The sequence below is a fragment of the Micropterus dolomieu genome, linkage group LG08 (genome assembly GCF_021292245.1).
Source record: "Micropterus dolomieu isolate WLL.071019.BEF.003 ecotype Adirondacks linkage group LG08, ASM2129224v1, whole genome shotgun sequence".
Taxonomy (NCBI): domain Eukaryota; kingdom Metazoa; phylum Chordata; class Actinopteri; order Centrarchiformes; family Centrarchidae; genus Micropterus; species Micropterus dolomieu.
In genome coordinates this window covers 23,062,845-23,076,372 of record NC_060157.1, presented here as the reverse complement: position 1 = coordinate 23,076,372, position 13,528 = coordinate 23,062,845, and the positions used below count along the sequence as shown (strand labels likewise).

At 39.5% G+C, this 13,528-nt stretch overlaps 1 protein-coding gene across 11 annotated transcripts in view; it reads right to left on the bottom strand.

Annotated features, from left to right (window-relative positions):
* The window catches only part of cacna1db (calcium channel, voltage-dependent, L type, alpha 1D subunit, b), a 96,282-nt gene that overhangs the window by 42,194 nt on the left and 40,560 nt on the right, over positions 1-13,528 (bottom strand). For 9 of the 11 annotated variants that reach the window (XM_046057245.1, XM_046057251.1, XM_046057250.1 and 6 more), the window contains 4 exons: positions 10,878-11,017; positions 10,072-10,214; positions 3,075-3,227; positions 324-520 (listed from right to left, as the gene is read on the bottom strand). In XM_046057245.1, coding sequence (XP_045913201.1) covers positions 324-520; positions 3,075-3,227; positions 10,072-10,214; positions 10,878-11,017 — 633 coding nt within the window. Of the gene's footprint in view, positions 1-323; positions 521-3,074; positions 3,228-3,375; positions 3,415-3,824; positions 4,401-10,071; positions 10,215-10,877; positions 11,018-13,528 lie in introns of those variants that run through there. The other 2 variants (XM_046057253.1, XM_046057254.1) reach the window with 2 other exon arrangements.

Genomic DNA, 13,528 nt, shown 5'->3' with positions numbered 1-13,528 from the left:
ACAAATAAACTTGCCAAAACAAGATTTATATGAATTTGGAATACTACCATCCTTTAAATGATTATTTCTGAGATAAAATATAATGGGTTTAATATAATCTTAAAAAAGGAAACCTTTAAATTTCCTTTCTAGCAAAGGCAATTCTATATGGAGCAGTCATGACAAATATGCTTTTAAAATTCCCACAATGACTTGAATCATTTCACAATTTCGTCAGATTCACCGTAGATTCAAACATGCTGGAAGTGGCACAATATTTCTGCCAAAAATCTACAATCTCAAACGTGAGCCACAGGGATTAATAAATCAGAGTGGAAGATTACCCAGTAGAGAACGTCGGTCCAGCCCTCCATGGTGATACACTGGAATACAGTGAGCATGGCAAATAAAAAATTGTCGAAGTTGGTGATGCCATTGTTGGGGCCTTGCCAGCCCTCTCTGCAAACTGTACCATTGAGCAGGCAATGACGGCCATGCCCTGATACTGCACACGGCGTGGCCTCTTCTTCCGCGAGGGCACCTGGGGGCACAGATGACAGGTGAGTATCTACTGGTGCATGATGAATGCTAACAAATCCTTAAAACTGAAATAAACCATTGACACTATCTTCACAGCTTAAAAAACTTCACAAGTTAAATATAATTTTAAATTTATGTAAATTTTATGTAAGATGACTTGAACATATTATAGAGCGTTGTGTAGTCAACATGGAAACACTACTATGACATAAAAACAACAGCACACTACTTTATATGCACATACAAGCCTTTCAAATTTCTAAGCATTTGTTTTAGAATCTTTCTTATAGTATCTCTGTTACATACAAGAAAATGACATGGTGTAGCCATTAATGGACATCTGACCCCCCACTCTGTCTTCAGAGACTCTGGCTCTGAACCTTTGGCTGTCTGAGGCTCAGCGTACTTCTGCTGCACTGATGCCTCTGCTTTGTGACACCTTTCTCTGTTTTCAAAGCTCATCTCAAAACCCTTTTGCTACTTACAGTACACGTTACAGCACCGCCATTTTAACTCGTACTGTTTGATCATCTCCTTTTACTGATTATTAACTGACTATTACACTCTTTTATTTTAAAAGACTGTGTATTTCATGTCAGAATTTTGCTTTTCTTTTCTCTTAATCCTTTCATCCTGTGTCCTGTATCTGTGTCCTGTGTCCTTGATTTCTGTGGAAAGTATTTCTGAAATTATGATCATTATCATTATTATCATATAACTACTCTATAGGAAGATCATCATACACATGTCAACTTGCAAGCATTATGTAACCTTTGCAGAAAATGATGATATACAGATACACCTGACAGATTGTAGCAGACAAGGGGAGAAGAAAGGAAAAGTACAGAGTAGCGCTTTTCAACCTGACTGGAAGGAAGGTGGGAGGTGGGGAGATAAATTAGACACATCTGTGACCTACGGGAAGGGGAAGCTAACTGAAGCAGCATGGAGGAGAACAGAGGCGTGAGAGTGACAAAAAGAGGCGATAACTAGCATGTAATTCACTTTCAAGGTATCTCTACAATGATGGAGGAATATATATAAAAGTAACTGGAGCAGCAGTTGTTGCCAGAACTGGCCGGATTTCCTGAACTTTCCTGAGCAACCAGGTACTCCTGGAAAGTGTGCTCTTCCTCTTTAACCTGCTTCGATGCAGCTTCTTGTCCTGTAAGTCCTGCAAAGTTAAGTCTTCCTTCCTGTAACTCTCCAGGCTCCTCTTATTGTCCTGCCTCAGCTTAAGGTATATATTCCCGCACCTTCTACCTTCCCTGCCATTAACTGAACTGCCTCATCTTGAGTTGAATGGAAATAACACAACAATGTTTCCCCTCAAACTTACACACAAACTTTCACACACTTTATTTAATGTATGCAATTAAAGGTAATTGATGTGTTTGGTTTCTGTTTATTTAATTTGGATTTTTATGTTTGAGTGATAACCATATGCATTGATATTTTTTATTTGCTTAATTTGATGATTTTTATTTGGTTTCAATACAACCAGCTTTATTTGAAGAAACTGAATTAATGCTTTGCGCTTTCTTTTTACTGGTTGTATGTATGTTTGTAGAGATGATAGCAAGCTATGCAGGCTATCTGGTATCCAAATTTGTTTACACTGATCATTTTCAAGTGACAAATTCGAATTAAGATTTAGCTGCTATCTGGTGCCCAACCTTCTTTTTGGATAATTAATAACCCTCTGCTACAAAATGAGCCTACAACATGTTCAACTTTCCTGCCTTTTAAAAATATCAACAAAACACACACACACACACACACACAAATTCACACATTTACCCTTGTTTTGCTGCCCACCCACCCCACCAAACCAGCACACACAAAAAACCCACAAGCTAAGTGCCTTTCTCATGGCCAACAGAACAGACATGAGTGAGGGGAGGGGGGGATTAAAGTGAGCTTCCATCTCACTCTGTCAAGTCTACAATGCTTCTCCTGGCGTCCACAAGCAAACAGATCAAAGCGAGAAAGAGAGGCAAACGGGAATATTAGGTGAAAGGTGTGTGAGAGAGAAACGAGTGACGCAGCAGTCCCTGTGACTTAAGCTTCTGTGCTCCTGACTGTCAGCCATTTTAGAAATATGACTGTGGTTTTATGCATGTGTGTATGTATATATATACATACAGTACTCGAAGTTTATGACTGACAACCATCCATCAGCGTCTCCTGACTTCTTTAATTTTGCCACGTTGGAAGTAATGCTAGAGTAAAGGTCAAGCCTGTTTACATAACAGCCACACATTAGTCATTTAATCACTGGATTTAATCTGCCATCTGTTGTTCTGTCCTGTTTTCAGTTGTTTGCCACCATTCACATACAAGCTATGTGTCCATTCATTCTCATGGATTAAATCCTATCTCTCCTACAATGAGCTGTATAGGCCTAGTCATACTATAGATTTAATGTGGGACTACTGTGGGAATTCAAGAAGGGTTTAAAAAGTACAAATTACCTTTAGAATAAACTGCATGAAATCTTAGGCAAGTATCATGGCAAACAGTGGGGGGGGGATCAGACTCAAATGAAACCATACCTGTTTGTATCACGTAGCACGTGGCATGCATTTTGCCAATAAAGAGCTCCAGGCCGATGATGGCGTAGATGATAATGACGAAAAGGACCAGCAAAGCGATGTGAAGCAGAGGAACCATGGCTTTAATAATGGAGTTTAAAACCACCTGTAAACCTGCAAACACACACAGAAGTCCAGGTCAGTGGAGACACACACACACAAAGATATACATGTTATACACCCTGGATGTCCCAAATATAAGTTGCCACCCATATGAGGAAAAGCAGCAGGATATTTGTGCCTTCTGAATTAATGAACACACCTTAAATGAAACTCAGTGTAAGTTCAACCAGGAAGACATCGTTATGTTTCACTCATTCACAACTGTCTCTCTTTCATACTCTCTCTCCCTTAAGTTTAAATCTGTTCCCTCCTCTGCTGCCAGCTGTCCTTCAGTACAAATAGCTGCGGCCCTCCTTTACCACATTCGCTTCCTGCTCACCCCAGTTCAACCTCAGCAGAAGTCCTCCTCATCATTCAGATCCTCAACATTCTCTTCGTCCCTTCATCACCACCACCACCACAAGTGTCTAGACATCAGGAGGGATTTCTATGCCTCTGCAGCTTCACCACCCCCATTAAATATCACTTCATCACAACAGGTTCTAATCGCCAAATTACTTTTCACATTCTCATATCATATCACACATTATATCAAGAAAAGAAAACGAGTATTTCAAACTAAAATACCAGAATGGTTTACTAAATTACCTTGGGTTTTTTCGTTATTCAGTCAACAGCCTTGCAAGAATGTCTCCACTTTAACTTCAGAAAATTTGAGTCATTTCGATATAAAAATGAGGGCTGCAGCGAACAGTTATTTTCATTACAGATTAATCTTCCAATTATTTTTTCAATTAAATATTTTAGTCAATAAAATGTCAAATGCTTATCACAATTTCCTAAAGCCCATGGCGATGTCACTAAATAGCTTATTTTGTCTGACATTTTTTGCTTTAAAAATTACGCATTATTAGTCAATTATCAAAATAGTTGCAGATTTCTATTTTCTGACTAATCAATTAATCGTTTCAGCTCTAATAAAAGTAGCAGAACAGCCAGAGTTGAGTAGATGGTTATTTAGCTGCCGGCTGGCACTTGCAATACTATCAGTTGTCATAATTATCTATAGCTCTCAAAGCCTCATGATACCACCGAACAGGCACGGAAGCCAACGAATCTGCTTCTGTGGCATCAGCACACGAGCTGAAATACCACAGCTTAATTAAACTGCATACCATCCAACAAAGACAAATGTTAAACTCGTATAGAAGTCAAAATGTCGTTTCAGCTCAGTTCAACTCCATCTTTCTCACCGGTGAACGACACGTTGCTATGGCAACTCCTAGAATGCAGACACTAGGCAACTTCATAGAAGGTCAAATGTGTGCTGAGAATCGAAGCAGAGAAAGAAGCAGTATTTCCTGGGTGAATAGAACAGTACGGACTAAGCTGGTGCTTCCTTTGAAGGATAAGTAATATTTACAAATATAGATTTATTTAATATTTAGAATTTTAATCACTGCTTCTTACCTCTATTTTGGTAACAAATTTACTGTGGATGTTACAACATGTGTGACAAACAGACAGAACATTGAACTACAATCACGTTTCTTCAAATCAGACATTTCACCTGGAGTAGCAGAAAAATCACAGGTGTAACACAAATAACATTAATGATTAATGATAACAGTAATGTTGTAAGAGTTCCCAGCATGGGTAACAACAGGACCCACAACTGGTAACATTACCCCTCGATGAAATGCAGCCATTATTCATGTTTTTAGACAACACCTGTTGTTTTCCTGTTCTCTCTTCTTTCTGCACACAGTCTATGGTTATGACACGTTAAAATATCTACCATGAACAGGACTTTTAGCTAAGGAAGACACTTTTAACTGTCAAGAGTATCTCATGTGTTGAGACTGTCCATTCGACTGCGGAAACCTATGCAACATGAGAACAAAGCGCAAAGCCTTTGTAAACAGCGTCTTTATTTTTAAACGGTCAACAAAGTACCAAAAGAAAACATATGATTCTCTTGCATGGCATCACTAACTCTTGTGTCTGTGACCAGTTGATGGAGCTCTAAAACATAACAACAATATAAATCATGAAGGGACGAATGCATACTGGAAGGGGAGGGATATTGAGATACTGTAGAAAGCTCAATACAAATATAATACAATGAGACATGTTTTGTGTCTTGCTGTGTGCTTTGTGGAATGTTTTTCTTAACTGGAAAAATAACTTTCTTTTAATAATCACTTGTAATTTTGGAAACCCCACAGGTTGCATTCAGCAACCAGAGTGTGAGCCAAAATAATTCCAGTACATATGTTTTGCCTTTCTTGTCTGTCTGGAATTTGTGGAATAAAGCATTACAGACGAGGCAATGGTGACCATGCTGTACGAGATTCCAGGTGTTGTATGTAAAAGGAATTCCAAGGTAGGTTAAAGGGCAATTGAATATTTGATGATAATAATAATAATTGAAGATGTTTAGCCTCTCATCCAAGAGGCTTCTTCAGTTCTGACTGACTAGCCATTTAACCTCTGTGGTGTAGTTATCAAGATGATGGATACCGCTTGGTTCGTTAGTGCTCCTGGCTGTTGACGTTGGACAGCATTGTAAATGCAGTGTAAGTGGTGTTTCAGCCCTCCTCCTGCACCCTCAGCTCTTTTAGCTCACGCCAACGAGTAAAAGCCAGTCCCATATTTACTCTCGTCAGGTCTCTTGCTTATCACACTCTCTCTTTCTCTTCCGTCTTCTTCTGTCTCTTCTCATCCTGTGCCATTAAATCCATACTGAGAAATACCGAGCTAGCTTCTTCCAAAGAACTTAAATTGTACATTATATACTTTTTGCTACTTTTTAAAGCTTGCTTGCTGAAGAGTGTTGTCGAAGTGTTGTGGTGCTGTAAAGCATTACGCTGCTCTTGCTATAGAAATCCAGCCCAGGATTAAGTGTTACATAGTGCCATAGAAAGCTTCCACGGCCTGGAGCGGCAATGATAGTGACATCATTCACCAGAATTACAAGTCAGTGTACGATCAAAATGATTTTCAAGCTGTTGTTTTAAGACAATAATACTACATAACGTTGCTTTAAAGGGGCATTATGTAGTTTCCAGCTGCCCCTAGTGGTGCGGTTTTAAGATTGCTACCAGGCGTGTGCTCACTTGAACTCATGAGCGAGCATAATCCGAAACACAACCGCTTTGATACAGAAATCCTGCAATAAACGCAGTAACACCAGCATGCAGGCTGTGGCTTTTCACACAGACATGTTCGGGCTCTGTTACTTCAACGTTCCCATCTCAGAGGCAGATCAACACCGGCTCCATAACGTTACTTCATTCAGTGAAGCCAGCCGCATATCGGCACAATCCTCCCGGAAAAAAGGCAGAGTGAGAACGGCTATAGACAGGCAGACAGCTTCACGCAACATGCTGGAAACTCAGGTAAACCCCTACTGCAACGTTACAGTAATAGTTTTATCAGCTGCAGGTTGAACTAATCCATGCTCGGTTCAGTACATTTACTGCATTTAGCCGACGTGCTACAGTGTTAGCTCACCTGCTGCTTTCAGTAACTATCTTTACTATCTGTGGATCTTTCACCGGAGGCTCAGCAATGTGAGCACAGCAAAATGTATTGAATGATAACGAAATGGGTAGTGAGCTGGACTGAATATTATAACGAGATTGTGTCACACTTTATAATAATAAGACCGCAGTAAGTAACTTTACTGTAGTGTCAGTGGATGGCTCTTCCTCTGAGTTGTATAGTATGTGGGTCACATTAGTTACAGCGACTGAGAGGTGGAGAAGCTGTTTACCTGAGTATCGGTAAAACCATAATAAACCTAAACTGACCGTTACGAAGCAAACAGCGGCAGGTCCGAGCTAATGTAGCGTTAGCTGGCTGCTCTTGGCTGCATCAATATAGGCTAACGTTAGTAAACAAATTGCTCCACATTTGCTCCACATTTGCTTTTTACTGTTGCACCCTTTCTTGCAGGCTAACAGGATAGTAACATGGGTCGCGTTATTTGGTAAAGTAATGTGGAAAGTGATATAACTTTGCACCGGATAACATTAGCAACTGCTCGGCGTTAGCCGGCGAGCTAACGTGACTTTCTCTGTATTTCTCCAGCTTTACTAATGCTCACTTTGTTCTTACTCGACATCATCTGAACCTGTTTGGTCTGATGAGCTTTAGCACATAAACCTTTATTGTTGTTTTGTACCCTTACGTGGAGCCTGTGTTTTGCTGTGAGCCGGTTGTTTTATGGTGTTAGTGAACTGCATATCGTTAGCTGCCATGTTGTCGCTGGAGTACGAGAGAGACTCGGGAGCGCTCACAGGGTTGAATCCAACCCAGAGTCCTCACATTAAAAGCAGAATAGTGGCTGATGCAAGCAACGGAGAAAACAGACATGTGCTTCATTTCTAAGTGAGTTTTGAGCCCATTGACAATAAGGCAATGATAATTTGATTAATTTAATTGAAAAACTTACATACAGTCCCTTTTAAAGACGGTGCTGGACGCACAGAACTACTTGACAAACTCCAACATTCTCTGTCAATAGCACACACTGAGGAATTTAAATCAACTGCATTTACTACCCACATAAAAAGGTGCCGAATTTTGTCTTTAACATACTTTAGAATAGCTTTTAGCTCATCACTAGCTCAGTAAGGTTAGTTGTGCGTTGGCTTAATTACTAACTTGAATTATTTGCTAAAAAGATCAGTTTTGTACAGTAGGCTAAACGAGCGTGGTGCAAATAAAGTTCAAAATCACTAGTAGAAGACAAAGTGGGAGAGCAGTAAGTTACAGTTACCTCCTTGGTTAACATTATGCTTACAACAGTTAAGCTAGCTGGTTAGCAGCAGTCATGGATGACTCGCATTGATGAAAGTTTTGCTCACCATTTGGGCAGACAGCACAGTACAGGCTAAACTAAAGTAGGCTAAACAGCCATGATCACAGGTGCACAACCTCAGAAGGGCTACTTCAACACACCACTGATGTAGTTCTGACTGGGAGGAATTAAGTGTATGTGTCTTAGAGAGACAGATGTATTCATACCTTTTCAACATCTGGCTATGCGTCAAAGAATTTGAGCAATCAGATTTCACTCCGTCTTGAATGCTTCTTGGATGCATTTACACTTTGCTTCTTTGAGTAAGGTTACTCCCATCATCCATCCTGAGCGGACAATTGGACTAAGTGTACAGTGAATTGGGTAATCCCAGAACCATTTGAAATCCACAGATGATTGTGTTCATTGTTTTACTTAAACTGAACTTTTGTTATGAAACATAAGTGATTATGTTAACATTCATACCTCTCCACCAATCACTTCCTGTAACCTGATTGCCCTGGAATATGCCCTGACTGTGTGAAACAAAACTCCAACTCCCCTTATTCTTCATCCGCTTCACACTCTTACTGGGTGAACCTTTCTTAACTAATGGCTCTCTGAACTCGGTGTAGTGTGCTCAGAGTAGACACATCAAACTCTTTTTCTTCTGGCAGCGACTCGAATGCCTGCCCTAGATTCCTGTAAATAAGCATTGTTAGTGGCAGTAGCTACGACACAGCCTGCCAGCTAACTTTACAAGCAACAGGAGAAACAAAGCAAGTTATGGTCGAGCTGCTAACTCTGTAAGGAGAACAAAGGAGCGACGCCCCGCACCATCAAAATAATGCACAGCAAAGACTGCACCATTCAACATAGGAACCATAACTCTTCAAAGTCTCATCCACAGCTAAAGCAGCACCAAAGCAACCCCTCTCCCTTCATGGACTGGTAATAACTTTTGTCAATGTACATGCATTGATTTCGTTTTTCACAGAGGTTTATTGTTGTGATGTCTTTTCATAGTTAGGTTATTAACTACTATGTCTTGCATGCAAACTAACTTTCTTCTTTTCTAACCTGGCACCATTATAGGTAGGTAAGCAGGTACATCTGTTTGTCACAATATAAAAATGGTAAACAGAAATAAACTTTAATCAACTATATTATCTTAGACAAATCACACAAGCATATACTTCAAATTGGCCTTAAAAATAACCATACACATGGAAAGGAAACTCTTAACTTCTCACTTCACATTCTTTCTTTTGTGTCTGACCTAACACGTGTCTTCATGCTTGTGCACACAGAGGCATGCGAACATATGGAGGCAGAACAAAGAAACATACATATTCTTTCTGCCACAACCCCAAAATGCGCACACTCTCACACATGCCTCATCTCACATACACACGTGCACACACACTCCCTTTGTTTCTTTAGTTAAGTACATTTAGTTAGATTACCTATTGTATGTTTTGCTTTTATTTTCTTGTAAATAAATGCAATTGAATATACATGATGGTATATTTATTTAATGCTTTAATGAGTGAATGCTGCCAACCACTATACAGAACACAAAACTCATTCAACCTTTACTAGCTACTGGTGGCAATTTTGCCTGTAGTTACTAATTTAATTATTAATCAGTTCCAAATTGATAGTTGAGTATATTTAATTTGACTGAATTTAGTAATTGATTATTGTGTTGCCCTCTTTAAGGGTGGTGCCCAAGGTAAATTTAATGTAAATTTAATGTACATTACATTCTAACTCTTACTGGGTACCAAACATTGAACTTTGAGCACAACACCAAAGAGCCAGGCTCATTGGTATGGCAGTTCAGGGCCACACTTAACAGTAGTGATGGTACTCCATCATAGCCCAAAATTGATAATAATTCTGCTGCATGTACACCAGCATAGCTCCATCCAACTTAAACCTGATTAAAGGTCTAAATAGACAGAGTAATTGAAAACATTTGTATGGCTGTGCATGGTTTTAAAGTTAAAAAAATTTGGACAAATGACTCAACTTAGACTTGCTTATAACTGCTTAACACCTAAAAACAGCTCTATTTTAACTCACTGGGAACTCCTGAGACAAGGCGAAGGGGTCGTAGCACGCGAAAGGCTCGAAGGGCCTTGACGTCAAACCCCCCAGGTTTGCCTCCAGACTGGCCGCCAGAGTCAGCGTCTTTGGTTATCATCTCCAGAACCACACTGAACAACCTGGAAAGGAGAGAGGGTTGGTGCAAAAGAGAGAGAAGAAGTAAAAGGAGAGGGAGGCAGAGGTTTGAGACAAGGAGAAACAGCAGTACAGAGATGTCATGAAAAAGAGAGAAAAAAGATTTTAAAGAAAGTGAGACAGAAAGCAAAGAAGAAAGCCATCTGTCCTCTTTGTACTTGTCTCTGTGCACACGCACTTGTGTGTGCAAGTGTGCGCTTATATACAACCTTTATGTGTGTGTCCTTTATGTCTATGCATATTTACCTTTAGTTTTTCACACCCCATCACAGTTTACACTGAGGTTCTACTGGGGCCAGGTGGTCTACTGATAAACCATCACTCTCACTCACTCTGTGTGTGTGTGTGTGTGTGTGTGTGTGTGTTTGTACTTGCATGTGTGTATTTGTACTTGCATTTGTGTATCTATGTGTGCATGTGCAGAAACATCACTGTCATCTTGCCACTGGACATGATGAGAATGATAAGCTGGTGATCTATAGCAATATGTCAAGTTAAGACCCTTGTGCAATGCAAATATGTCTGTGTGTGAAAGTACATGAGGGACAGACTGAGAGATAGTGTGTATGGTTTAAACTTAAGTGTATGTATTTATGCCTTTGACTGTATGTGTTTGCACATCCATATTATGTACTCTTTGAACTCACCCCACAATGACGATGACGAAGTCCAGCATGTTCCAGCCATTTCTGACATAAGAGTTTTGGTGCATGACCAGACCATAGGCAATAATTTTTAGAAATGTCTCTATAGTGAAAATGATCAGGAAGGCATATTCTACTGTTTCCTGTATAGATAGAAAATAAGAAAGGAAGGAAGAACAGAGGGAAGGGAGAAATAAAAGAAAAGGAAAAAAGAAGAAAAGTTTATTCATCCAAGTCTAATTAAACTTTACCGAAGAAATTTACTGTGGGTCGAATTATGTGCATGGTGGTTGCCAAAATAAAAGGAAGTGAGGCAAACAGGTATGAGGTGTAACAAAAAAGAAAACATTTTCTCTGGCTACCACAACAGTTGGCATGGCAACTGGTTTCTGTGTTGTTAAAGCAAGTAAAGTATCTTTGACTTCACTTTGATTAGAACCACAGCCTCATCGTGACTCCTGCTGACTTACCATGAAATCAGGTCTCCAACAAAGTGTCAAAAATCATCTAAGAATGCATTCCTGGTAAAATGGCACACTCACAGTGACCTTTACCACAATACCCACAGTTTCAATCTTTCAATCCTGTTGCAAAAAACCCTGCATGCTGAGGTTTGATTTGCACATCATATCTAGAAGACATGTTGACTGAAACACTGGGGAAAAAATAGTGGCCAGTAAAAAGTGACTGCAGCAGGAAAACAGTATTCTACCATGTCTTTTAGTGAATCCCTCCTGGGTGCTGGGTGACAAATGAGAGCAAAAGCATATAATTGTTTTTCTTACAAAAACAACAAAGATGTCTGCTGGTGGGGGGGGTAAAAAAAATCACACTTTCAAATTGCATTTTCTACATTGACTGACTGACCAAATTGTCAGCTCAGTGATACTTATTGTTATAATAAGGAATTATGTTCTAACATGTACTGTTCAGAGAGTTGACTGGTATTTGAGGTATATATTTGTAGTGTGCACAACCAGTGTTAAATACGTTCGAATGTATCTCTGTATGTGTGTAATAAAGCTCAGTGATGTAGCCAGAATAGCAGCAGCAATGCACGGCTAAATTAATTTACTAATGACATAGGCAGGAGAGGGAGCAAAAGGGAAGAGAGATAAATGATGAATTTATCAGATCGGAAATCTACATGCAGGGAAGGAAGTGAATCTCATGAGTGGGTTGAGTAAATGTCTGGCTTACTTGGACGTGAGTAAGAGCCCTAATAAGACATTTGGTTGGTCCAGATTTCTGAGACTTGAGATTGAACAACAATATCTATATGCAGCCATTTTATTTGTTAATGAAAAAATCACAAATCACTTATGAATAAGCTATTTTGGGCTACAAATCTTTTATTGGCGTTCATTCCACCATGTGTTTTTCCCTGCAGACTAATTTTTTTTAAAAAGTGGTTTTCTGGAGACATGGAGAAATTTTCTGGTTTAGTCCTGAGGGTAAAAAATATCTACATATATGCAACTGAACATAATTATGTTGTTATATACATGACATATTGTGCATGTCTTCCAGTTTATATTATGATCTGTGTTTTAAAGTCTGAGAGTATCAATTCTCACTGATGCTGACAAAACACATTCATTTTAAAATGTGTTCTTGATATAAAACCATAGATGATTCTCAAGTTTCATGGACATTTACAGAAAAAAATCTATTCAAACTTCATACAAGAACTTCAAACAATCGCAGCTTTCATATTGTAGCAGCATTATGAGACATGTAACACTGGCCTTTTATGGAGGGACGTGGGCGGAGAAGACCTGTATGAAATTATAGCCCTTGTGCCTTGGACCACATTTTGATGCATTCCGGTGACTCTCATAAACACAGCACAGGAAGTGATGCATTTCACATTGTGATGGTCACAGTGGATGAACAGACAAAGGAACTCATGAGAACAAAATCCAAGGTAAAAGATGTCACAGCATTTACTGGCACCATTTGACTGACAGATGAGCAAAGCAATGACAACTTAAGTAACAAAGATGTTATAAATAAAAATACATTTTGGGGGGGGGAAAGTCGTCCCAAAGATGAAAACTCTTCAATCATACTGTATGTCCTGCTGTATCATCAGCATGTTTCCATGGCAACGATGTGACTGGGAATGGAAAAATGTCCCTGAATTTTTGCACACATCTATTTATTGTGCTTACATATTATTTCACTTTCTCACCTCCCACCTTTCTTTCTCTCTCAGACACACCTTTCACTCTCCTATGTACCTCCCTTACGCTTCTTTTCTTTCTGTCTCTCCCAAACACAAACTCTCAAATTCAAATTCAAATTAGCTTTATTGGCATGAATGTATAGCAATAATATTGCCAAAGCTACTTATCTCTCTCTCCCTCTCTCTCACTCTCTCTCTCTCACAAACACACAAATTGCACACATGCACAAAGGCTCATACACACACATTCATGCACCCTGAAAGACACTGAGGACAACAGTAATACACACACCAACAAGCGAGCAAAGAGACCTGCAGTATTACACACGCTTCTGAAAGACAGCAGGCCGACCAAACAGACAATTTCACACAGGGATTGTAGACAGTCCTGGCAATGGCGACTAAGCCACAGCCACACTAAGGAACTCTACTTGGCTGCTCCTCTACTTAAGGAGAAGCCATTATA